This window comes from Vespula vulgaris, chromosome 8 (assembly GCF_905475345.1).
Source record: "Vespula vulgaris chromosome 8, iyVesVulg1.1, whole genome shotgun sequence".
Classification (NCBI taxonomy): Eukaryota; Metazoa; Arthropoda; class Insecta; order Hymenoptera; family Vespidae; genus Vespula; species Vespula vulgaris.
The window spans coordinates 7,228,063-7,254,499 of NC_066593.1; the positions used below are offsets into that span (position 1 = coordinate 7,228,063).

At 34.4% G+C, this 26,437-nt stretch overlaps 1 protein-coding gene across 2 annotated transcripts in view; it reads left to right on the top strand.

The window, feature by feature from the left end:
- The window catches only part of LOC127065688 (protein O-mannosyl-transferase TMTC1-like), a 151,592-nt gene extending 128,285 nt beyond the window's left edge, over window positions 1–23,307 (top strand). For both annotated transcript variants that reach the window (XM_050998418.1, XM_050998419.1), the window contains exons 11-15: window positions 7,133–7,273; window positions 8,777–8,976; window positions 9,373–9,508; window positions 16,082–16,211; window positions 17,890–23,307. In XM_050998418.1, coding sequence (XP_050854375.1) covers window positions 7,133–7,273; window positions 8,777–8,976; window positions 9,373–9,508; window positions 16,082–16,211; window positions 17,890–18,075 — 793 coding nt within the window. In that variant the 3' untranslated portion in view covers window positions 18,076–23,307. The remainder of the gene's footprint in view (window positions 1–7,132; window positions 7,274–8,776; window positions 8,977–9,372; window positions 9,509–16,081; window positions 16,212–17,889) is intronic.
- The last annotated feature ends 3,130 nt before the right edge of the window (window positions 23,308–26,437 follow it).

Here is a 26,437-nt window from a genome sequence, read left to right on the forward strand (position 1 = left end):
AGAGAGTGTGTGTGTGAGAGAAAGATAGATAGAGAGGGAGAAAGAGTGAGAAAGAGGGAGGGAGAGGAATGGGGAAGAACGGAAGGTTTGCCAGTAGTAGAATCGATGGAGATGGAAGGATAGAGAAGGAAGAAGAGGGGAGAGAAACGGAAGGGGATGGTAAACGAGGAGAGTAGCGGCAGCTGCAGCTGCAGTCGATGCAACCGACGATGGGCGTCGGCAGGCAGATGAAAATTGCATTTCGTCGTCACACAAACGAGTACGCGCGCACACACAGATGCAATCTCTTTCTTTCTCTCTCTCTCCCTCTCTCTCTCTCTCTCTTTCACGTACACTTTAACCCAATCCACTTCCTCTCACTCGTAGGTTTCATTTCCTAGGCTGAACTCACTAGCCACTGCACGCTGGTATTGCTTTTGTTCTTTTTTGGAGTCTTTTCTTCGTTCCTAGCTAACCACATCACCATCAATGTGGGTTCGTCAACACAGACTTGTCTCGTCGACGAGTATCGACTTTGAAAAATCGGACTACCCAACTAACTAGCAATTTCCTTCTAATTGTAAGCACTTTTTATACGTTTTTTCAACGTATGGCATTCTTCTACTGTAGAATTTCGTTGGAATTAGCATTCATGTAGGTAACTTGATATCGTTGATTATTCTTTAACGTGTAGTAATCACGATTCAAACTTTTTTAAGATTGTCGCGTTTTTCGTACCGGTAATTATCTCATCGTGAAATTCTTTCTTAGAAAAACGCAGATGTTAGAAAGCTTTTTCTTGAGTCTTCAGTTTTCTACCAAGAAAATTACTTGTAACATGGACGTTGGTCTATTTAGTAGATACAAGAAATTGGGAAATGATACTCTATGCAGACGAGTAGTAATTGAGCATTGCTAAAAGATCATGGAGTTTTCTATTTCTTTTTCTCTTTAAGATAATTCATTTTTGTAAAGTTTTCATTGTACTATCGTAAAGTACTTATTGCTTTAATGCTTGGGAGAAATAGCTGAAGGTGTCCTAAGTATAGTAAAGAGATGGATGAAAAAAGCACGAAGGAGTCGGCGTGTAATGGGCAAAAAGACCGAATGAGAAAGAAAGAGAAATGAGATGAAAGAAACGTAGTTTCTAGAAGTAGAAATCAGGAAAAGGCGAGACTTTTCTGTTTACTTTTCATTCACCAGGAAAAGCGGTGCGTTTCTTCGAAGCACATTCTGCCTGTCAGTATTTTCTTCCATTTTTCTGCTCTTCCTTTCTCCTATTTCTCTCTTTCTCTCTTTCTCTATATATATCTTTTTCTCTGTTTCTTTATCTATCTGTTTATATATCTTGTACATTGAATTACGTCACAGTTAGTTCCACCTATTTCTTTCATCATGTTCTTGTTTCTCATTTTCTTCCGACGTCGGAATGTTAAAGCTTGTCTGATATCTTGTACTTTTATCGCATTTTTTACGTCATCTTATTGCACTTTAAACTTGTCCAGGTTTCTATCCTTTGTTCTTTCCCTTCCTACAGTGTTTAATATTTAAATATTTAAAACACAACCTTTTTTTCTTTTACGCTACGTTACTGTCGATATGAAGAAGAAGAATATAGATCAGCCATCGGAGTTTTATAGATTACCTATTATATAGGTGTGTTTACGATAATGCATCATGTCAGCATGGTTTCACGTCACTGTGCTTTTATTATTATTCCATGTTTCACACTAGATCGCAAGCTGTATAAAGTCAATACCTATCAATCGTAATGACAGACCTTGTATATCGAACGTGAGTACATTACCATCTTTTATCTGATTCATAAAACGGATTTGCGAAAGAAGGATTATTATCAACATGCAAAACGATTGAACTACGCATTCAAAATCGTTCCATTGATAAAATTATTACATCGCACTTTCCCAGGATATCCTTTGATCACGTAATTGCTTTGGACGCACATAAATTTCACGAATGAATCATCTGAATGCATTCTTGCGCGATGGTAACACCGTGGCACCATTATTTCATTATTTATCGACAATCCTATAAACGCTATGATTCTGAGTTATTTTCGTAATTCGATAACGTAATCGCATATGTTGAATATATGATGTAATGTAACGTGATTCGAAATGCCAAACAACAGAAATGAATAATATAGTCATACGTTGATCTAAATTGAATTGCTTAGCTATTATATATTGTTGTCTTAAATAATATTCTAATACTGTATTATGCTTAATGAACTTCTAGATATCTGATGTTTAACCGTATAAGTTAGTATAAATATTCTATAGCACATATGACTAATACCGATATTAAGTATACTAATTTGAACTCGAACATTACTTTTCATTTTAATCTCACAACGTAGTAAGTATTTATATTTATTAAAATTATTATTATATACGAAAGTTCAACAAATTTTTTTTAATAAATTCTATTTTGAAATATAAGATGGAATAAGATTTGTGCGTTATGAAATATACGTTTTATGCACATATACATCGAATCAGTATGCAAATGCTTTTTACATAAAATAATATTGAATAGATATCGTCGTAATAAGAAGGGTAAGTCGAAAGAGTAGGTATCCACAAAATAGCTGGTATTTTGAAATTGCGAAGAATGACGAGATACGGATGAAGGGAAAAGCCAAAGGTAGGGATCTATCTGGGGAGCACATGCTTCCACGCTTTATCTCCTTCTTATAAATGAAACACGTTATTTATTATCCAATAAAGAGACACTCCTGGCACGCAGCACCCCGGCGAGTACTTTAGAGGGTAGCATCGGCTGACGTGTAAATATCGAGGTTTCTATGTGGTTCTCTCTCTTGAGACCGGCCTGGACTGGCTTGTTCTCGGTTCATCTTTCACTCTTGGTTTCAACGAACGCATGTAGAACCAATTCTTTCAAAGTATGTATCTTGAAACGAATGAAAAATGAGTCCTTTTCAACGAATCGAACAAAATGAAATTCTAATTAACGTTAAGTACACGAAGAAAATTAAACTAATCTCCTTCAAACCTTTGCAAGATCTCTAATATCATTTCCCAACGAGTAACAGTACTTATACTTAAAAAGAAAACAACTAGCAATTAACCGCAGGTGTTATTAACATTTCTTTGGCGAGTAAAAAAAGCAAGAAAAAAATCTGATAGATTTTATGATTCAGCGTAGAAAATTTCATGGCTGGAATGTTTAACACAATAGCTTTAATTAAAAGTTCGTTGTCCTTTATGCGTTTGAATAATCCATGAATATTTGGAGAACAGCAACTCTAAAAATGTTCAACGTTTAGGGAGTAATCCGAAGAACAGCACACCGTGAGCTAGCAAGAAATTAGGAAAACAAGCAATGATAATCGTTAACAATAGCTTACGTTATAACCAGCTAAATAAAACCATATGAAAATTTTAGCTTTTCAAAGTATATCTTTCAGAGAGACCGAGCAAATAATTCGCGTATTCTCTACCCTCGGCCAATTCTCCTCTCTTCTCTCACCCTTTCTCAAGCAGTACAACTTCACGGTACAAGCTTGAAGTACGTCTCGAAAGACCTCAACCTTCTCGTCTTTCGGCCAAGCGTTTTCATCGCGAAACGCTCACCTTACTCCTAACCATCTTTTCTTCCCTTATTCACTTCTCTTGACTTTCTCTTTCTCATACATACACGCATACACACACACACACACATTCGAACATATTTGCACGCTCGTTCACTCTCTTGCTACCCGAAAACTTTTAACTGAGTTTCGAGACCTGCAGCCGATAGATTTTTCTCCTAACTCGATCTCGAGTTTGGTCTCACAAGCGTGAGACGCATCGCGTAGTTCTACTCCTTCTTTTCTCACTTCTTTTTTCCTACTCTCTTTAGCGTTCTTCTTCTCGAGGGAGATGCCTGTCGGAACTCTCCTTGCTATCGCTTTCGAGAGACTTTTGATAGCGTCGCTGATATAAGAGAGGAAGTAGATATAGATACATACGTACGTGAATGTATTTTTAAGACCCGTTGAACTTCTAGAAAAGGGACGATGAAGAAGATATTTGACAAACAATCATTTGAAAGAGTCCGAGTTCTATCTCGTTTTCGTTGCTTTTTATCTGACAAATTTTCAAGTACTATTTATTCTTGTTAGTTCGTATGTGTTACATCAAAGGTCTGTAATTTACGAAAAACATATAAATATTTAATGCCTTTGAAATAAGATTAATGTGCAAAAACTTTGCTTTTATATTTCCTCATCCTAATTAGTTTTTGTATCATTCTAGATCTCTAGATCCATAAATGTGTCATTTCTTTTTTCCCTTTTTCCTTTACTCTTTCTTTCTTGTTTTAACACCATTCGCGCTTGTTTTTAACGCTTCAAACGAATGTGACTTATCCTCGTCGAAAGAATTGCATTCTTCGCGAAGAACCCTTCTTTCAAGGAACGCTGGCTTGAGAGAAAAGGAACGAATGAAAAATCGTTCGAGGAGTTTCAGGACAAAAGGAGTTGAATGCTGTCACGACGCAAAGAGTATTTGCTTTTTAAGACACCGTAAGGGTTCTCAAGGAATTCGATAAGCTTCCCTCACCACACCGATCTTCGCATCTTTCACGCATTGCGATTTTCCCGTCAGTACTTTGGAATTTTGCAGCTCTGCGGAATGTAATCTGTAGTTACAAAAGCCTTAGAGAAATACCTTGATCTTGCTTATAACATTGAAGAAAGATTGCCTTTTTCAATTTTAAAGTATCGAATACCAGGCAAAATTTGTAAGTATTGTCATCGTATAAAATTTTTAATTGTCTCTTATTATCAATTTACGATTATTTTAATAAATATTGACATTGTCAGTGTATTTAAATGTTCCAATTATCAGGTAATAATAATATGTTAAATATTTTTTTAATCTATGACTAGCATGTATTCGAACGACGTCGATTCTCGTTTGGAAACAACACGTTCTAATACGCTATCATTGATATCATCGATCATGATTCTAACACGTTTTGATTTTCATCGAAAAAATATGCCGATGCATCGGAACCGTAGTGTACATCATAACGAAGGATTATATATTCATCGCACATAGTCCCCATGTAAACTCACGCTCGCAATCAAGCGAACCCAGCGAGTGCGAATCGTTGTAACGTAAATACAAAGCATTCGTTATACATAATTAATGAACGCACATCGTCACTATCGTTTCGCGAGTCCGATACCCGACGATTTTCATCGATGAACAAGAGAAAAAGAGAAAGACAAAGAGAGAGAGAGAGAGAGAGAGAGGGAGTCAGAGAGATAGATAAAAGATTAACATTGATCAACGTCTAACAAAGGACATATGTGGCAATTTGTCATTGTACAAAATTTTCACATATTTTATCATCTATCAACGAAGCAGACATTCAACGTTCGCATAGCCAATAACTTTTCGCGCTTGCAATAATGTCAATTTGTCCCTCGTGGCGATACGTCACGAACGAAATGGGATCGCCCCTTTCACACTCTGGAGATATGAACGGTATAGCCGCACGATGCTCTCAAAAAAAAGATATTTTAACAAAAATGCAATGAAAAGAGCTGATAGATAAAGTCGGCACCTCTTTCTCTTTTCCTATCGTTGATTCTGCACTTTTGGCTGGAATTCCTTGATGGAATTCATTATTGCAATTAAAGCGATAGCATAAGGTTTTATAAGAACGTAATTTCATTGGAATGCTTCTAAGTGTTCTTAGTGAAGTATTCCTATTAGTCTACTTTATTTGTAGATTATGTTTACAAACGGGTGTTTAAACACGCAATATTACGATAAAATAACGAATGACCATTCCATACTTTAATATTTTATTCTTCTTCTTATGTTGTAATATTATATTTGTACGAATCGATTTTTCGTATTATTTGGAGTCTAAAACGAGATTAAATTACGGAAACTCCATGTCCTGAATTCTTTATTTATTTATAAAATAAATGCCGGAATGTTCTATCAGATTCTTTAATATTTTAATTTCTTTTCCACCAATTCTCGAATTTTTTGCATTGTTATTTCAAACTCATTTCAGTAGTATTTTCGCATAAAGAATAAATTTGTAATCTGTGAACTAGTTTCTCTATATCCAATTATTCCGTATGTTTCGTCTCGTTATCGATCTCATTCATCTCACAATTGAGAATTCTCGTTCAATTGAAACACCATAGTGAACATCCGACAGCTTATCACAAATAGACGGACGTTGTTCTGTCGAGGATAGTTTCGCTATCTCCTATCGCTTCCTAGTATTAACAAAGGACGATCGGGTTTCGATCGTTACGATAAGAAAATCCTGTATTCGCGGATTACACGAATTTGCAAGCGTGTCTATCACCAAATTCTACTGCTTTAGTAACATGGACAAATCTATCATCCGTTTTAAAAATATATCGAACGCAGCTCTTTCGAGCTTACATATTATAAGATCACAAGAACGATCACTCTTCATTATCAGAAATATAATTTCTATTGGACAACAATAATCATTGAAAGTTAATAGATTTGATAGAGATTAATTCATTCGTATGATTTTTATCTTTGTTAATTATCTTCACCAAAATATAATGTACAAATAATCAAACTTTAATAAAAGAAGATTTCTTTGTCGGATCATAAAATTTTTGCTCATTAAAATCAACTTTTCGCATCGATCATCACTAAAGCAGAATGTAACATTGCTATTGTCCCATAATTGCGACATAAAAGTAGTTCAATTGTTTGTTTAGCGCCGCGGTTTAGTGGTCTACTGTAATGCGATTAGTAATCGGATTACAAGCTAGCTCGTTGGTGTTACTACAGTCATTACGAGCTGACGCTACTGCAATGGCGGCCATTCTAGTCTCGTTGTCGCGCGTTTTGGCATTCGAGAGAGTGGCTAATATTTGCATATAATTAAGTTTACAATCGAAACTTTCCTAACAAGGGCAGTTTCAAAGTTCCAAGAGAACGAAGCGAACGAGATGTCGACGGCTTCTAGCATCAAAATCTTCCTTTGTACTTATTTCTCGTAATAAAATTTGATTTTATTCATTTGAATTTCACGTTTTTTCCGATTAATTAAGATTGTCATGAAAGCTGCATATTAATTTGATAATATAAACAAATTTAATTTTTCATGTTCGTAGGTTGTGGCCAACTTACGCGAGCGCTCACAATAATCTTGGGACGTTGACGGTAGGCGATCAAGCGGAGCAGCATTTTCTGGCCGCAATCCACGCCCAACCTGGTCACGTCAATGCGCACTACAATTTAGGGCAATTGTACAGGTCAGTGATGGGTAAATAAAACGTTTCTCTCTCTCTCTCTTTCTATCTTTCTCTCTTGCACTTTGTGTCGCTCTCATTTTTTGTGACATTTCAATTTCGAATATTGTCCGCCGCGGAAGAGCAAATCATAAATCGTATAACAGATTTCATTCTCGATTGCGTATAATCTCAACTACGTAAATCAACAAGATACAAAATGTTTCTACGAGGTATACCGTAACGAACTGTTCATTAAGGAATATATAGCACTTATTTTTAACAGTAAATTTGCACAAGGCGATAACTCCAAAGCTACGGCCAGAATTAAAGTTTAATTAACGCTCTCTGCTAGATAAATTAAAGTTTAATTAATGGAGCTAGGAGAACACCCCCGCGAGTGTAAATCAGTAACCCCATGCATCGCAAAATTATCTTCTAGTACCCGTATGCCGTGGAAAAATATTTTGCACGGGATATTGCTCTTTACCTATATTTCGTTATTCTCTTCTTTCCTTTTTTCTTTGCATTATTTTTTGGTAAATAAGATTTTCATCAGAAGAATCGTACTATGTATTACCGCACCGATCATATTTCCTTGCGGCTTAGTTTAACTCGTGCAAATAAAGAAAATTTTAAATAAAACCATTACTATTAGAAAAATATCCATTCTCTTGGAATTCGTTCGATATATCTGTTTTATGTGTAGGTCAATGTAGATATACAAGGAAAAGTATTAACAAGGAGATTCTTTCTCGTAATTTCTTTTTTGTATCAACTTGTTTATAATTTATGAAAGCATTTGTTCAGAAATGAAGTTTCTGAACCTTTATATTCTTCAACGACTCATCGATTTCCTCTTTCACTATATTGACGCTTGTGCAATGAGTGTAAACGGAAAAGAATGCAATTATCGATTGTCACTCCTGCTGTTGTCATTCACGACCATTACGAAGCCTTTTACGAAGCGTCAAGTCAATTACTGCGAAGCGCACGACTATAATTCGTTCGAACGTATGTTGCAAAATTGCCTGCAACCTATACTAAAACACATAAAGCTTACAAGCCCAATCAATCCATTGACTGTTTTAATGTCCACCACTCTCTTTTAATCTGTGTATTTCGGAATTCATGATATAGTTACGATCTAATTTTATCGTGAGTCAGTTTTTAAGTATATAATTTTATATGACCTATCATAAAGATTACTTGCTAGAAACTAAATGATCAACAAATTTTCAAAAATTTGATGATATTTAATTACCTCTGTAAGTGTTATACGTTGAGTTGTTTTTATAATTTTGTTTAAGTTAAACATGTAAAAACAACTTTCTTAGTAAAAATGCAACAGAGTGAATTAAAAATACGTGTAGTATAAAGTAACTTATAAAAATGAATGTAAATCTTAACACATCATTTACGGTGTACTAATCAATAAGATTTATATATTCTCAATTATCGAATTTAAATGATTTTTATAAGAGATTATTATAAAATATAAAAAATGTTATGATTATGTAAATATAGGAAGACGAACAGGACGGAGGAGTGCATCAAGATGTTGCAGAAGTGCGTATCATTAGATCCAGCTTATATTCCAGCATATCTGGTTCTCGCGAGATTAGCAAGTGGTTCCGCAACGGGAGTCCTTCTACGGCACGTCGTTCGTTTGCAACCTCGAAGTCCGGATCATCTCGCGGAATATGCTACATGGTTATATCAAAACGGTGAGTAATCTGTCTTGCACATTACATAAGTGAGTAACGAAAAGTAATAATGAAAATTAGAGAAATAGGAATGAGAAAATAAAGAGAAATAGGAAGATAGATAAATAGATAAATAGAGAGAGAGAGAGAGAGAGAGAGAGAGAGAGAGAGAGAAATAGGTAGATATATAGAGATATATAGACAGAGAGGAGTGAGAAAGGACGTGAAAGAGTCTTTGTTACCATCCCTAGAGCCGAAAGTTCACCGCGTAAGTGAGTCGACGATATTACAGCTCGACGTTAGTAGTCCAAGAGTAGTAACAGTAGCAGCATTGAGAACCGAGCAGTGAGTTTTCCCGACGAGTTTAGTATGGCACGAAACTTCATGCCAAATCGTCTCTTCGCGTCTCTTTTCCAGGAAAATGGCTACCCTCTCTGAAGTACTATCTCAAGGGCATGGAGGTCTCACCATCGCATAGATCGTCGCTCGTAGGTACAGCGAGGATTCTCAGGTCGAGAGGTCAATGGCCGAGAGTGCATCAACTCATAACCAGGTGAGTCTTATTTTTTCTATTATATTTTTGAAGCCACGTTTACAAGCACGGCGTTCGTTCGATTCGGCTATGCTCGTTATATCAGTCACTTGTTGAAAAAGTTGTAGAAGAACGGAAAAGAAGGAGAGAGAGGAAGAGAGAGAAAGAGAGAGATGGGATTAATGGCCAAGCGATGAATTCGAATTTTTTGCACTGACTGAAAGTCAGGAGTGTGCAATTTTTATATAAGTCCGATGAAATGGTCGTAATAAAAGAGATAATGAATTTTTAACTAATACTAGCTTACCGATCTCTATCAATACGTATACGAATTGTATTTCTTTCCAATATTATCCCTAGAATTAGAACATTGAAAGTGTAGAAAAATTCTCGGAATACTTATAATATATATTTTTCTCTTAATCGATAATTAATATAATTAATTCTTTCAAATAGGAAATATTAAATGGGAGAAGGAAAAATGTCGATTCAGTTTTGATGCAAAATACTTTCAGTCTTTTAATGGAATATAAGAGTGATGCATTTTTCGTTGAAAACTAAACGTAAACTTTTCGGGCACGCATTTCCATATGGCTTTCGTCGTCCACCGCACTTAACTCGAGCGTTTGCTGGCTGGAATGGCTTTCCAGTGTTTTTTCTCGATCTCGCGATTACGACTTTCTCTCTCGCACTCGTACGCAGCATTGTAATCCTGTCCTCTTGGCCAAAGTTCTGCAAATAGCGTCTATAAAATGCGGACGGTAAATTTACCGGCGGCAATTCGCGTTGTTTTTGCAGTCGACGTTCTCTCGTCCGAATATGTACGAATTTCGCGAGAAAGATCACTCGAGAACCAAGGAAAAGTAGATGTACATAGGCGTGGTTGAAACTTCAAGAAAGAGCTTCAAAAAACTCGGTCAAAACGTTAGTGATGTCACTGATAAAACCAGTGACAATGGGAGGAGACTCGACGAATCTTTCAATGTACGTCGTTTGACAGATGTTTCGATGCCTTTCGTATTTCCAATATAAATACGAATCAAACCATTTGACGGCATAACTTCGATCTTGGGAAACGAAGAAGATGCGAAAAACTCGTTGAATGGATCTGATTTTTCCCAAGATTTTATTTTTTCTATATTCTCTTTTCCAAAATGGTTACGTTAAGCGATCATAAAATATTTCGCATATGTGTATATATATATGTACGTAGGTGCGCAATAGCTTGATGTAAATATTTCAAATCTCCCTACATATTTCCAAACATTTCATTATGGTAGTTCCATACCATTTCTCCAGTCCGAATCCGTGAATTATTCATCGTACGAATTGTTCCGTAAAAGAAATGTAGAACTCACGGAGAACGTTTAGCTCATAACTCACCATTCTGCGAGATACAAATCATATTCCAACGTAACGCCATAGTGAATTATATTCGTAGGCGATATGACACGTGCTACGATCGATAGGGTGCGTGCCCATGCTTGCGTTTACATGCGCGCAGACACGACAAGAAAATGACACGATAATCGTAATCGCATTACAAGGATTTCTCCTTTTCTTGTTCTACAATGTAAGTATATTCTATAGTCAAAAAAGAAAAGACAATCCTATCATTGTATCTCCAGCTCCGTTACTCTTTCATAAATCTTTTTTCCCACGTGTCCACTTTTCTTGATTAATTTGTAAAATATCGAAAATCGATCTCGTATCGTTGTTTTTTCTTCTCCCAATCGAGAGGATCGAGAGGATTTGAAACAAGCCATTTATTTGAAACGAATATTAAAGATGAACTATTCGACCGGCATTGACAAATGAAATCTTGTTTTTGGCATAGATTTTTTCAAATTTACATATTGTATATTTAAAGATGATTTTACTATTATAAATTTTCAATGCGAAATAATGCTTGAATTAATTTCATATATTGTATTTAAATTTTGACAAACAACTTTACGTTGATTATTATTTAATAAAAGATTAGCAAAGATTTGAAAATGTATGATATCGTAATTAAACGTCTCCATCTTTAATTTAACGTAAAATTTTATATAGAATATTGGATTTATTCATATCGATTATTATCATTTGTAAAAAGTAATGTTTGGGTTTGCCTAAATTAAAACGAAAATTTATATTACTTATATTATTTCTTATCAAATTTAAATAAGACATTTCTTGTAGTCCACTGAAGAAGTATTTTTATAAAACATATTTAACATCGTTCGTAGTAGTAGTATTTGAAAAGAGGAAAAAGGTGCAAAGATTGGATCGGTGGTTTTCATACAAGAAGGTATGATAAGTGTTCAGAGAAGTAATTTTTCCACCCATTGACGAAGTTCTTTCTATTACAACGTCGTTAATAATGGGTTTTCATCTCGATGATAGAGGAAAAAAGAGAAAAAAGGATCTGTTTAATATTAAGCATGAAAAAAAGATGAGAAACAACTTGAATAAACGAGGAATTATTTTTTCATTAGAACTTTTAGCATTTATCGTATCATGTACAGTTACAAATACATATACATCTCCATCAAAATATGCCAACGTAACGTAATAAACAAACAGATATCTATAGTTACATATACGTATCGTTAGAATACTACTGTTATATAACATATCATGGGATAGTTGACAAATTCCAATACCTCGTATATATGCAACGATTTAATAAAAACCAATAACATATAAAAATTTTCCGACTAGATATATTGACTATACCAAAAAATTCTCTGGAATGTAGAATAGTTGAAAAACTCGTTTCCCTTGTCTCTTGTTTAAAAAGGCAATGGTTCGAGGTGACTGTCCCTCGACCTCAATCATTTCCATTGAGATATTCGAGTACTAAAAAAAATACAAAAAGGAAAAAAAACAAAAAATGATAAAGCTTTTTGGTTCATGTCCAACGAATATCGCAGAATCTATATCGGTCAAACATTAAGCACGTTACTGCGTTATCACGGTGGTCCGGAAGTAATACGCTCATACGTTATTTCCTCTCTCATCTTTCAAAGAGATGACGGTGAACAGAGGCAACTGATTGATGAAGGTTGAAAGCTAGCAGACCTTTTGATCGCTACAGGTAAATCGTACATTCTATGTATTTACAAAACCATTCGTATATATGTGTATCTATCATTATTTCTCTCTCTTTCCGTCTGTCACTATCATTTATAATTTTCAGTTCAATGTAGTCTACATTTCTTATCGAAATAGTACTTAAGTGATATATTTGCCGTAAAAGAATAATTGACAAATAAGCGAGAAAAAAATTTTTCGTCGGTCATTTAATTCGCATCTATCGCGTTAAAATGGTCAGCTTTGTCGATATCACTGTTGAGTTCACACTTTTCTCTTTGTTTTTTTCTTCGGGCGCACGTGTGTGTGTGTGTGTGTGTGTGTGTGTCATTCTTTTTGATCGTGCTGGGTCACGAGAGAAAAAATAGAATACTTCGTTGAAATGAATTTTTGGCGAAAGTATTTTTCCAGCTCTTGCCTCATATTTACAGATTAAAAACACATACGCACATACCCTGATTCATACACGTCATGGTAACTCGAAATTTTACCATATTCGATACGAAGTGTCGATCGAGAAATGGTAAATATTCGCAAGTTAGCTGCGTTCCATGCATTTCATTTTGGAACGGACAACATAAATCCGAAAAAAGATCCAACATCCGTGAAATAATGTCACGATACGGCGATAACGTTGTCGTTGTTGCATTAAGCGCTCGGCGCAGCGATAAATCGAAAATTTACCGCCGGCCGTCGAATGCGTATCTATTTTCAACGGAACACTATCGCGTTCGCGTTTGTGACACTGCCAATGCCAATACTATTTTTAAGCTCTATAGCAGTAGCTAGTCGTCACGTGGAAAAATGTCAACGATAGTCTTGTACTATTATTAGAGAGTGAGAATCGTTCGAGATCGACGATATCGATCGTGATACCTATCGATAACGATATCGACTCTTGTGTCGAGAGATTCGAGTGTTTTGGGAGCAGGTGATATCTCCTGCGGGGAATACAAAAAGAACATACCGCAGTTGGCCATACTTTTAAATCAAGTTCGTCGCTATCGTTTTCACGCGTTCGATGCGATATTACGACAAGAGGCGTTTCCACTCTCGTGCTCTCTACCTTTCTCTCTTTCTCCCTTTCTATCGGCTAAAGTGGTCTTTATCTTCCAGCGTAAATGGCGATTTTATAATTCATGGAGTACCGTGTTTCATTCGGTCTATCGGTGAGCTACCATATGGCCGATATCACTGGTTGAAGCTATGCGTGTTACCACTTCGTTATAACCACTCTTGCGTCGAGACTGGACTTTGTTTCACTGCGAAATTCATTGTAACGAACGTCAAAACGCGATCGAAAGTAAGACTATCGCAATCACAGTCTAAACCAGTTTCCTGGACAATATTGCGAATAAGATTGTCAGTCGTTTGAACTTTTATACAATAATCCAATTGGATTATCGTTCCAAGAATGTTTAAGTCTTCTTTGCTTCATCTTTTCCCTTGTGAGCTAGGTTTATCCATGAACAACGACATTAAAAATCATTACGGTTATCAACGTTATTTTTATTATCTATATATAATTATTATATTGATCATTGTAATTCCAAGAAGTTTGATAGACCTATTCACTTCTTTTATTAACGACGGTCTTTCCTTCTTCAGAATTTCTTGAAGCTTTTTTAACGAGCAAGGAAATAGTAAAATCGAAGTTGCAGGCGAGAAATGGCAGATAAAAACGTATACGTATTACATCGTCGAACGGTTGATTGCAAGACTTGAAATCGTTCTATTATCAATGTTGCAAGACGTTCTTAAACGTGTTTGTGTAAATGAAATAGCCCTGATAACGATCTAAATTATACGACTGGCTAAACCTTTCGGAGAGGTTGCTTTGCTCCCCTACTTTCTATACATTCTCTTACGTATTCAACTATCATCGAATAACGCAATAGTTAAGAATTGACAAATTATAAAGATTATCTGTTTATAACAAACCATACTTATAAATGTTTAGTGAAAAAGTAACGTGGAAAAGAAAATATTTTCTATGAATCATAATCATTTAATACTTCCGTTGCAATGAATCATTCGAATGATATGAAAACGCATTTATGACAGTTACATACGATAGAATAAATGGCACTTATGAAAATTACGTGCAAAAGGTACGCGAGAAACTAAACGTTTTTTGATGAGAATTGAATGCCCGGGAAAGAAGATGGTTGAATAGAAAGAGGTAAATTCTGCGCACGTGGAAGCACGTCGATTCTCTCGCGAATAAAAAAACAAATGAGAGGGGGAAAAAAGAAGAAAACGAGATATATACATACGTACTTTTCGTTAAGTGGAAAACTTAAGCTTGCACGAAAGTCAAGTTCTAAAATTACGAGAAAATATCTCTTTGATATGAACATCATTAAAATCAAAATCGTGATAATAATTCTAAATTTTATAATTCTTGATAGTATACACTCGCTTTCTCGATCTGATATCAGTATAAACGCGGAGAGAATCGTGCATCGATTAACGTAAACGTATTTCAATGCATTCATATCACATATATTGGATAATATGTAATTCAAATTCAAAGCTAATCATGAAAATTATTGACCACTGAACGCTCTGTCAACAGTGATGAGATGATTCATAAGCGACTAAAGTTAGTTTATAATCGAGCGTTTAATCGTTCTTTCATCTTCTCCTTCGAAACAAACTAATAGAATGTAATGCTTTTCATGTCAAAGCGATGACTTTGTCGCACTATTATACTACAATTCGTGTTTAATAAAGGCGATATAATCGATAATCATTTGACGAACTCTCTGTCGAAAGTTTAATCCCTGAAAAGGACGTACGTGAAAGGTGTTATGAAGAGAAACAGAGAGAAAGAGAGAAAAGGGATGATTGGACCGGGAATTAATGAGCTATGAATTCTTCTTTCGGTGAACGATCATACTAGGGAGGGTAGGAAAATCGATCGATCCGTATAAAGGACGAACAAAGAGAAGATGGTAAGCATCATCGGAAAGTCACGGGTCAAACATATCGAAGGGGTGAAGAATCGTGTGCCTTTGCCTTCTCAGCAACACCGACAACCCCTATGACGACCTACTCTTCAGACGTAAACACCCCGTTCACCCTCTTCTTCCTCACATAAATACGATACTCTTGGTGCGCGTGTGCGAGAGAAAGAGAGACAACCTATGGTAGGGATCCATGAATAAATTTGCGCGCAAAGCAATACGTAAAAAGGACATGATTCTTACGAATTTGTTTTGTACGAGTACATTCGGATAGATGATTAGTGATGAACCTATTCCAAATGAGATAAAAAGAAATTTTCTTTTTTTTTTAAACGTAAATTTTGACTGGAAAAATGATGGCTCGGTTTAATGGGCCAATGGATAGACTTTTTCACTTTCTTTTTGCTATTGGTTTCTTTTTTTCTAGAAACAATGAAATATTATCATGTGATAGATATTTCTGGACAAAATAATTATGTACGAGTCAATACACTTGTTACATGATACATTTGTTCATCGTCGAATCGATAATATAATTGTGTTTCAGATGGCACCTAATGTTAAGAGCGAAAAGGGGTGGCTTAATATATCGTGGTGATCTTTATATTCGAGCGTGGCAACTTCAGAGTGAATCTCGTCAAAGGGCTCATCAACATCAACGAAATCTTTGTCTATCGGTAAGTTCAATCTTTTATAACTCTATACTTTATAACTCTTAGTTTAATATTAATAAGGTGAAATATAAAATTATTATCAATCTTCGGCTTACTTGATATGAATAATAAAAAACGAGAATAAGAGATATGTAGTTTCAATATAAAAAATGCAAGAAGAGAGAGGGAGTATTTCTCGCTGTAAGATATGTAGATGAATTGCGTGTGATTATGTGCGTATGGGCGCTCAAAAGCACGGCAAATAATAAATTTTAATAATATATCGATAACGATAGCCACGATAATGTAACAGGCACGAAGGTCGTGCCAATGTGAATTGAAAAACGAAGAAAATCAGGTTGTACGAGCATAATAAATATATAGACATATAACATAATAGATATCGACTTTATTATGAGACATTTTAATAAAATTTTATCATTGATCTTGTTCCTTTTCTCGATCTATTTCTACTAATTTATCAGTACCCGGAAATCATTTATTGGAAATCGTTCCAAGTAAAATAAATCGGATTATTAACCGCAAAGAAATGAATTTCGAAAGATTTTTTGTCGTTTTATTTTTTTTTAATTTCTGCATTTAAGATTTCTATAGTATTTCCGTTTCTGATTAGCGATCCCATAATTAATTAACCAATAATAATATATTTAGAAGTATGTCACGTCGATATTATTAAAGTAAACTTTTCTTAAATAATATGTACATCTGTACACCGCCATAGAAGTTTTATTGAATTTAACAAATTTTTTCTCTTTAAAAATTCCTTAATCGCCATCAATCATTTATTTCTCACGAAAAACTACTAAAATACGATTAATTTGAGAGGATTTTCTTTTTTCTCTATTGAAAAGCTTTGGTATGTATCGACATAGTGGTATCTTTGGCCTTATCCCTAGCGCGTTTCCCCTTTAAAAGATTAATTAAACTTCCCCGGTCACGTAGTATCGCTATAATTTCGATCGAATGAATTCAGCTTTCTATCGAGTCGTTTGCTCTCTTTTTTTCACTTTTTCTGTCTTCCTCTCTCTCTCTCTCCCTTCTCTCTCTGTCCTCTCTCTTTCTCTCTCTTCTCCCTCTTCCCCCTCTCTTTCTTTCTCTTTCCTTCTTTCACTAGTTTCCTTCTCACTAGGTAGAGAAAAAACCCGAGCACGATTCGTTCCAGTCATTAAAGATTCAACTCGTAAAAACTTACGCAATTCAGATCGTCGCGTTTCTTCCTTCCTTCCTTCGTTCCTTTTTACAAGCTCTATTTTCTCTTTTCCTCAATTTTCTTTTTCGTCTTCGACAAAGTTAGCCCTTATAATTATTGCAAATTCGTTCGACTTGTGTCAAGTAAAACGAGTTTGGAAAATAGGCCAAGAGAGACTACGCGATGACTGTTACAAGAAAAACTTATTAAGAGTTCTATTTTTCCTTGAACTCGCAATCGTATTCTACATTTATTATTTCTATATAGTTAGATTTGTAGAAATGGTTTTCATATACTGATTATCTATCGTTTGCAATAATTAGTTTGCTTAATTTTAATAGAAGAATCCTTTAAATAACGTTCGTACAAGTTTCAAATATTGTTCTTTACTATTCGATTTCGTAATTAGAGTCCAAATATTCTATGAAACTTAAAATTAGAGGATCAATTTGGGATGCTGATATGTTTAAGTCAAGTTATCCTCTGTCACAGGAGGAGAATTGTTCGACGCCTCGTGTCGCAAGCGTATCGGTCCAGTTGGAACAAGACAGCAACAAGTCCGAACAATTGGAAAGGGCACCTCGTTGCAATGTACGGACCTGTCGCCAAGCGAGAAAGGGAAAGTCTCGTGTGACAGCACCAGCACTTTTGGTTCAAAATCTTCTCGAGACACTTTAGTCACGGTTTTTATTGTCGAACGAATGTCTCACGATTGAACGTGATGCTTCTACGATACTCGGAGAAAGAAGAAATGAAAGAAGAAGCGGAAAAGGAAAAGGAAAAAGAAAAGAAGGACCTCCAGCGCGAGTGTTTATCCGCTCTCGGTGAACGTTGCGACCCGCGAATTCGTGAGTGGTATGAAACTGTTTTATAGTTGTACGTTAAGAAGAAAGATAGGAAGAAAGAAAGAAAAAAAAAAGAAATATAGCAAAGAAAACGCGTTTCAACGTCTCTTATCGTTTTTACGTCTTCTACGTGTTTTATCTGTGGTGTTTTTTATCTGTCGATCAAGAGAGAACACTGGCCCAGACTCTTCGAATGGAACTTTGTGAGCTTAAACCAAAGGGCGGGAGATAGGTAAAAAAAAAGTTAAAAAAGAATAGAGAGAGGAGGAGGGAGAGCGTGTGAAAGAAAGGAACAGAGAGGAAGAAAGAAAGAAGGAAGTTTTTCTTTTTGTGTGATTATTTAACATAACTACGCTATACAAGATTCTTACAAGGTACGGAACTTTAAAATGAATTTTTATCAACGATGTAGAGAGACCGAGTTGCTACGACGAAAATTGATCCTTCTCGTGTAAACGCGAAAAACTTCATAAGTTTGCATTTGCGTGAAACGAGTTTAATAATTATAATTTATTTATTTTATTATATATAATAAATGGTTATATATTTTAATATTTTACTTTCTTCGTTTATTTTAATTTATGAATTACCATATGTAGTATGAATTTTTTATAAAATATTCGAAGTCGATCGATCGTAATATATCAAATTAATCACACTGTAATCACACTTTCTATATAGCGATCGACTTTGAGGATGAGATGAAGTATAGAGAAAGAAAAGATAAAAAGAAAAAAGAAATAGCAATTAAATATACTCGTATTTGATTTCTTTTCTCAACAAAATCTTATCAATTCAATGAGGACAGGAGAAACTTAGCCATTCTTTCCTCAAGCGAAACTCGTTTCTACGAACAATAAAGTCGATCTCCCTCGACGAGAAACGCGAAAAAGGATCTGCCAAGAGATATCACGTAATTGTAAATATCATTATCTTCTTTCTTCTTTTTTCTTCTTTTCTCTCTCTCTCTCTTTTTTTCTTCTTTCTCAGTAAGAAGAACTCGAAAAGTATCGGTACGAGAGATTTATTTTTCACACGAAAAGTAACGCGATGCGAGATGCTTACAAGTCACGCAAAGTAACATAGTTTGCTTTATTTCTCTCTCTCTCTCTCTCTCTCTCTTTCTCTACTTCGCTCCGAATCTTTCTCCGTTTCTTTTTCTTTTCTTTTTGACCTGATCATTCTTTTTTCTCTTCTCTCTCTCTTTTTCTCTCTCTGTTTCTATCTTTATCTCTCTCCCTCTGTCTCTCTTACACACACAACTCCCATTCTTTCTTCACTAACACAACATACAAAAATTATAACTTTGTGCACGTATACTATACATACACGGTGCCAATCTTAGGATATAAGGAATGGTATCATTGATTCAGGGCGTTTCGTACAGCTTTTGTATGAAAACTAGATGAAAGACTTGATAAAAAAAAAAGATAGAAAATAAAGAAGAAGAAAGGGAAGAAATACACGAAAAAATCTTTTGAGCTTTACACGAAAGCGTTTCACTTCGAACATTTCGTAAAAAAATACTAATGCTTGTATATATATATTATATATACATATGATATACCGCAGAGGCTTTGTAAATTTTCTTCTTTCGTTTCGTTTTTCGTAGTTCGAAATATACACATCATACATTGCTGATGTGTATTCACTTTATTTATTAGCTATCATCAGAAACATTTGATTTACGAGAACAATTCGAATTTTGCAGAAGACAATTATTGATTTACAAAATCTATTTTTTCTATAGTTCACGCATTTCAATCTTCGAAAAGATGATTTCTTTCTTCTCGAGAAAGGCTCGTCGTATTCGATTTTTGAAGATTGCAATGATGTTGTTAAAGAGAACGTTAAAATGTATACATCGAACATGTTATTTTAAAAGATAAAAATTTTGTTCTTTGTATAATTTGTAAATAAATCTTTCGAAAATGATATTTAACGTAGGAAGACAGTATACGCCTCGTACGAGGAACAGGAACTCGTTTTACAGTGCGATCAGAATTTCACATACATATTTTTATAATATGTTACACATAGGAAGCTGAAATGGAGAAAAGAAATATACATATATATATTATATATATATTATATAGGAAAAAAATACATTTACACATACACATGCACACATTCATACACACACACACACATACTACGTAATTAATAAAATAATAGGATAGGACAGGATTATTTTACGATACTTTTAATCTACATATTTAAATGGCTCTTGGCTTCGGCGGATAAAAATAATGCGCGAAAGGTGCAATGTAAAAATTCATCGTATGATATTAAAAAACAATACAATTAATACAACCTAATTCCTTGAATACCCCATGTGAAACGATAAGACTAATATATGTATAGTCTTTCGTTACTTTATGAAATATTTGACGCAGCTCCTCTCCCTTTCAAAAATGTTAATCAGCGCTATTGATACGTTTCAACAAAAACTCATTTATTCGTGATTCCTGATAATAAAGGTTAACGAGGTGAGATAATCGATTTAATTAAATTACAAGCTGGCAACTAGATTTCTTTTTTTAAAGTGGACAAAAAGGCGGGCAAGAGGATCGTATATCTATGCAATGTAAAAGAAGGAGAAGAAAATAGACAAATAAATACAAAGAGAAAGGTAAAAGTAACATAAACAAAAGATAATAAAAATCGGAGAAGAATCACAAAATAGTCTAATCTTTACTTTGATCAAATCGATTCTATGTGTATACATTCAGATGAGCTAATATGAAAGTGTATATTATGTTAAAAACGATATTTAGCATATAATTAAAATATCGAATAATGGTATATAATTATTTTCAAGATATTTTATTATACAGTGTTATAAAACTATATTTATATAAACTTATAAATATGAAATATTGATTTCATAAAACACAGAAAATATCTTGGTAAAATCATGAAATACTTTTCCGATAAATTATCTCAATTTTTGTTTATTTACAATCTCTATACGTGATTTAGATAAGAAACATATCGTATTAACATCTTGCGAGAAACAACCTCGAACGATTTAGATAATTAAAAAGAAATCAGATAAAAGGAATTTGCTGTCTTATAATCATGATAATCATTTGATTATTTCACTGATTTTATCAAAAATATAAACTTTTAAATGAATTGTTTGAGTCACCGTCAATCTTGAAAATCAAAAAATAATCAAAACTGAATGTAAATTTGTTTTTATACAAATAAAAATATAAAAAATGCTCATTTAGAAATCAAATATATTTCTATTTTTTTCTCAAAAAACAGCAATAAGTTGTTTTTATATTCGATTATAATGCATTAGACAATCATTTTAATTACGGCAAGTATATTATACATTTCGCGTTTTAATGATCAATCGATAATACATTCGTAATATTTGGTCACTGATATGCTGATGGTATAGTTTGTTATCCTTTTCGCCCGAGTTGATAAACATAAAAAATGCAAATAAATTATACTTTCACAGGTGCATCGTTCCACATATTTAACATGTCTTTCTTGCTTATTACGAAGAGTTTCCATCAGTAATTATATCCTCTCTTTTTCTCTCTTTCTCTCTCTTTCTCTCTTTCTCTCTCTTTTTCTCTCTTTCTCTCTCTCTCTCTCTCTCTCTCTCTCTCTTTCTCCCTCTCTCTCTCCCTTCATTAGCAAAAGATATTCTATTAATAAATAACGATCAATACCAAAATAAACTGAATTAAATATTTTTCTCTTAACGAACTGATTTTTATTTGTCATTTTTTAGTTCATATATCATATAAATTCATTTACATCATGAAATTCTCTTGATTAAGAATACTTACTAGTTCTTTCTTAATGATTTGATTTTTTTCCTTTTATATCAATATATATTTATTCTACCATGTTTAAAACTGAATTAGCAAAATTTAGATTGAAAAATATGAAAAAATGTGAGAAGTACATAGAATCGAGTTTTCAAAACGTTAAAAATTCTTTTTTTAAATCAATCTTTGTCAGTCATCTTTTTCTCTTTACATTTCGACATCTGAAAATATTTGTTCTTTCTCTTTGTATTTTTCTTTTTCTCTTTTCGACCTATGAGAATATAAAAATTTAGCACGAGAAGAATAGGAATATCGAAGGATAAAGAAGAATAGAAAATCTATCGATATTGAAAGGTGTAATCGATCGATTTTCTCTCGAAGAAATGCCAAACGAAATCGCTTACTTGTTCTTAAGTAAAATCGAATCGTGCTTTTGTTCTGTTCAAACGAAATCTTTCTCTGAAAGATTTAAGATAATCGTTTACTTACTATTTCCAGTTAAATTAAATCCTTTTTCTCATTATCATTCTCTTTTGTTTCTTGTTTTCTCTTTGACATATCTAATCTCATTTTATAGTAAATCGAATCGAACAAGGAAAAGACAAAATTTGTTCTATGATTAATGTGATAAATTAGAAACATCAATACGTTGGATAATTCGATAGAATACGGTACAGTTCGAAATGCACGATACTGAGTTTTGTTTTACACGATACTGTAATTTTGTAAATAAAACAATAATATTTCATTTATACATTTACACTATGCCAAACATATTACAGAACTGAAAATAAATACTGTTTTACACAACGAATGTTCACTCGAAGGAATCCGACCAGTATTGCAGACTCAATAAAATTTTATTGTTTTGAGAATCGAAAGAATGATCAATTATCATTTGATCATGTTAAATTTTTTGATTAAAACAATGAAAAAAAAACAGAGAAAGAATGAGAGAGGGAGAGAGACAGAGAGAGAAAGAGAGAGAGAGAGCATAAATTAAAACATTTTGCTCATTTTCATCAAAAAAGAAGATAAAAGAAATAACGAAATTACAGTAACTTGTCATCACGCCGATCAATGAGAAGAGATCGCCGCGGAAACGCTGAAACGTTGGCCGTGTGCAATAATTAGTCGCAATTCGATTAGTCTCTCTAGGTTATTATTCCATAGACCAGTTTGTACATCTAATTACAGTACGTTAACCACGCATACTCACTGTGAATAACAACAATTATAAATTATCATAATAAAGTGTATGTTTATATACATATAGAGCCTGTTGGATGGATGCTTTATTAAATCACCTACCTCTATTAGATATCCTTTCCTTTTACCACTTCCACTTCCATTGCGTATTTTATTCGATACCAATATTGACGACAACGTCACCGTTGTTCGCACTCAATCAATTACCCTCGCGGTTCGTTGTTTAATTATCGTCGTACCAGCTATTGTCATCGTGGCTTATAAACGAGCTCGAATTTTCGCACCACAAATTTCTATTACTCCAGGCACCACCAAGATATCGAACAAACCATGACAAGAATTTCTAGAACGCAAGTCTCCTCATCGATCTCCCGAACGTTCTCGAATTAGGGTCGTTCTTGCGAAAGACGTTTTATTTGCGAAACCATAGCGGTATTTTAGACATTCGGAAAGTTAATTGTTTTATAAGCAATTCGGATTAAATAAAAAACATGCACAAGATTATTTAATATAAGATATGAATATTTCTTCGAATCTGTTGACAAGTGATGTAAATCACCGACTAATTAATTATTTCAAATCATCTATCATACTGAGAAACTTTAGTTTTTCAGCAAACACCTAAAAATCGAAAATTAATTAGTTTCAAATCTAATTTTTAATCTTAAATATTACTTTTAAATGTTTATATAAATTCTTTTCTTACTTAAAGAAAAATACTAAAAGAATATTTTCATTTTCAATCCGAAGTTAGAATCAAAAAGATTTGATATCTCCGAAAAAAATGATTTAAAAGGAAAACTTAAATGTCGTATTTTGGAAAGGTTGACAAATCAGCGACTCTTTTATTCACTGTACACACCTGAGCATATTCAGACAAAAAGTGCACGCAGGTGGTTTTGAAGAGTCGTTAACATTATGCTCGATTCACAATGAATGCGTACAAACGCCCTCTCTCTTACTCTCTTTCTCCTTCTCTCTTTCTCTTTCTATCTCTATACTACCACCACGCCCTTCGTGCTCTCTGCTGCCTCACCCTATACTTCCTATGCCACAGTACCATAGAAATAATGGAGCCCGCCGCAATGCAGAATTTCGGTGCGCCAGTAAGTATCGTGTAATTTTAACGGTAATTGCCGGCGGTTTAGCGCGCCACAATTGAAATAGCCCTTATTTTGTCGCCCGGGTTTGGAACACCGTAGGGCGCAAGGTACAGGATGCTGTAAAGTAAAAAGAGAGAGAGAGAGGGAGGGAGGAAGCAAAGACAAAAGATCGTCGAAAAAGGACAAAGAAGAACGGAAAGATGTAGACACGTTAAATTTTATCATGGCTATCGTTAAAAAAGCTTACCGTTTTCTTTTTCATTCGATACACACCTCTCCAATCCCAACAGAATAAGCTCCTGTTAATGTTCTGTCTCTGTACAAAGACAAAGACGATTTATATGAAACAGAGTTTGTTATCTTGGGTTTCTATTTTCACAATTTTATTTATGCCTGATACGTTCGCTGTCACGCATATCATTATACTACAGCCTCTTTTAATTTTGTCGATTATGATGTTCTTTCTTCTTTTATCAAAGATTATAAAGCGTTTTCTTTTTATATAAAAAGTTTTTAGGATCAAAGTAACATTTGATAAAAGAGATCGTTTTCGTTATCAAGAGTCCAACAATAGAACTTTCCTTTTTTTGTAAAGCAATATGAAAACGTTCAAAAAATCCCTTTCATCCGAGATTCGATGTCCATACATAGACGTGAGAATATAGAAACCGATGATATTTCCATCGGGCCGTTACAGAGGCTCTATCTAGAAATCCCGTGACGGAACACGAAATACTAAGAATAAAATAAATTCCTTTCTCAAATGGAATCACGGAGAATGGCGAAAAGTACAACACCGAGTACATCTCATATTGCGTTTCCAATAAAGCTCTGATTCATCTATACTCGTAATTTCATGGCCTCGATTCAAAAATAAAGAGAGAAGAAAACAAAATCCGAAGAGAATATATCCGATGGAATGTCGAATATAATTGAGGGCGAAGAGAAAAAAGGAAAGAAATAGAAGAGAAATGAAAAAGAAGTTTCTATCATCTCTTTCAGAAAGCAATTTTGAGAATTATATAAAGAATATTCCAAATTAAGCAACATACACGAATAAAAGGATTTAAAAGATACTTTATCAATTAACGATCGAATTAAAATAATCCTACGACGAATCATAGTTCTGATTCGAAGTTGCCAGAGAACAATAGAATTACTTTCGATTAGGCTTAAATTAAAATTCTAATAAATCCAATTCTTAAATTGATATCATTCTGTAAACAGCAATAACCACAACTTTTGTCTCACATCGTAAATGTATCATAAATACGAATTATTATTGAACATGACAAGTGCGAATAAGCAGATTACATATTTGTACAATATATCTATGCTGCATGCATGATAAAAATTGAAAAGGAAGGGAAAGATTTCTTAAAAAAAAAAAAAAAAAATAGAAAGGAAAAAGAAATAAAAAAATAAAATCGTATCTCTGAAATCCTGTTTACAAAGAGCATTGCAAACAAGTATTTTCTCTGTCAATGCGATCGAAAGCTCACACGTAGAAGCAAATAACCTGCCGTTAAATCCGATGAACTCTCACTCTTTCTATTTCTTTCTCTCTCTCTCTCCGATCGTCGATGTGTGTACTAAAAACGTGATATGCGTTGGCTCCGATACCGATGGGACGAATTATTCAGAAGATAGAGAGAAGAAAAGTGAGAATACTCTCGAATACTCTTCGGAGCAGCCTAGAAAGATCACGGTCAGAGCAAAGCGTTTGGGAATATCTCGCGCTGGCTGACGATGCGGTTTGATTTACGTGGCGCGAAAGGTGGGTATCACGTTTTCGATGGGCGGATTTCCCGATAATGGCAGCCGGATCTACATGATCCTGGCACCACGTGGGAATACGAATCCGGACATTATCCTGGCGAGGACCCCACGAACGGTTGAACGAACGAACGAGAGCGTGCGTGGGAGATAGCTAGCTAGCAACGACAGCAGCTACCTAGACGGTAAACGTGAAATGGATCTACCTGGCCCTGCATCGACTCTACCTACGTGATCAGGATTCGACGAACGCTCTCGTAGAATACGCCTTTACGTGCCTAATGACCCTTAACCTCCCATACCACAGCATAGC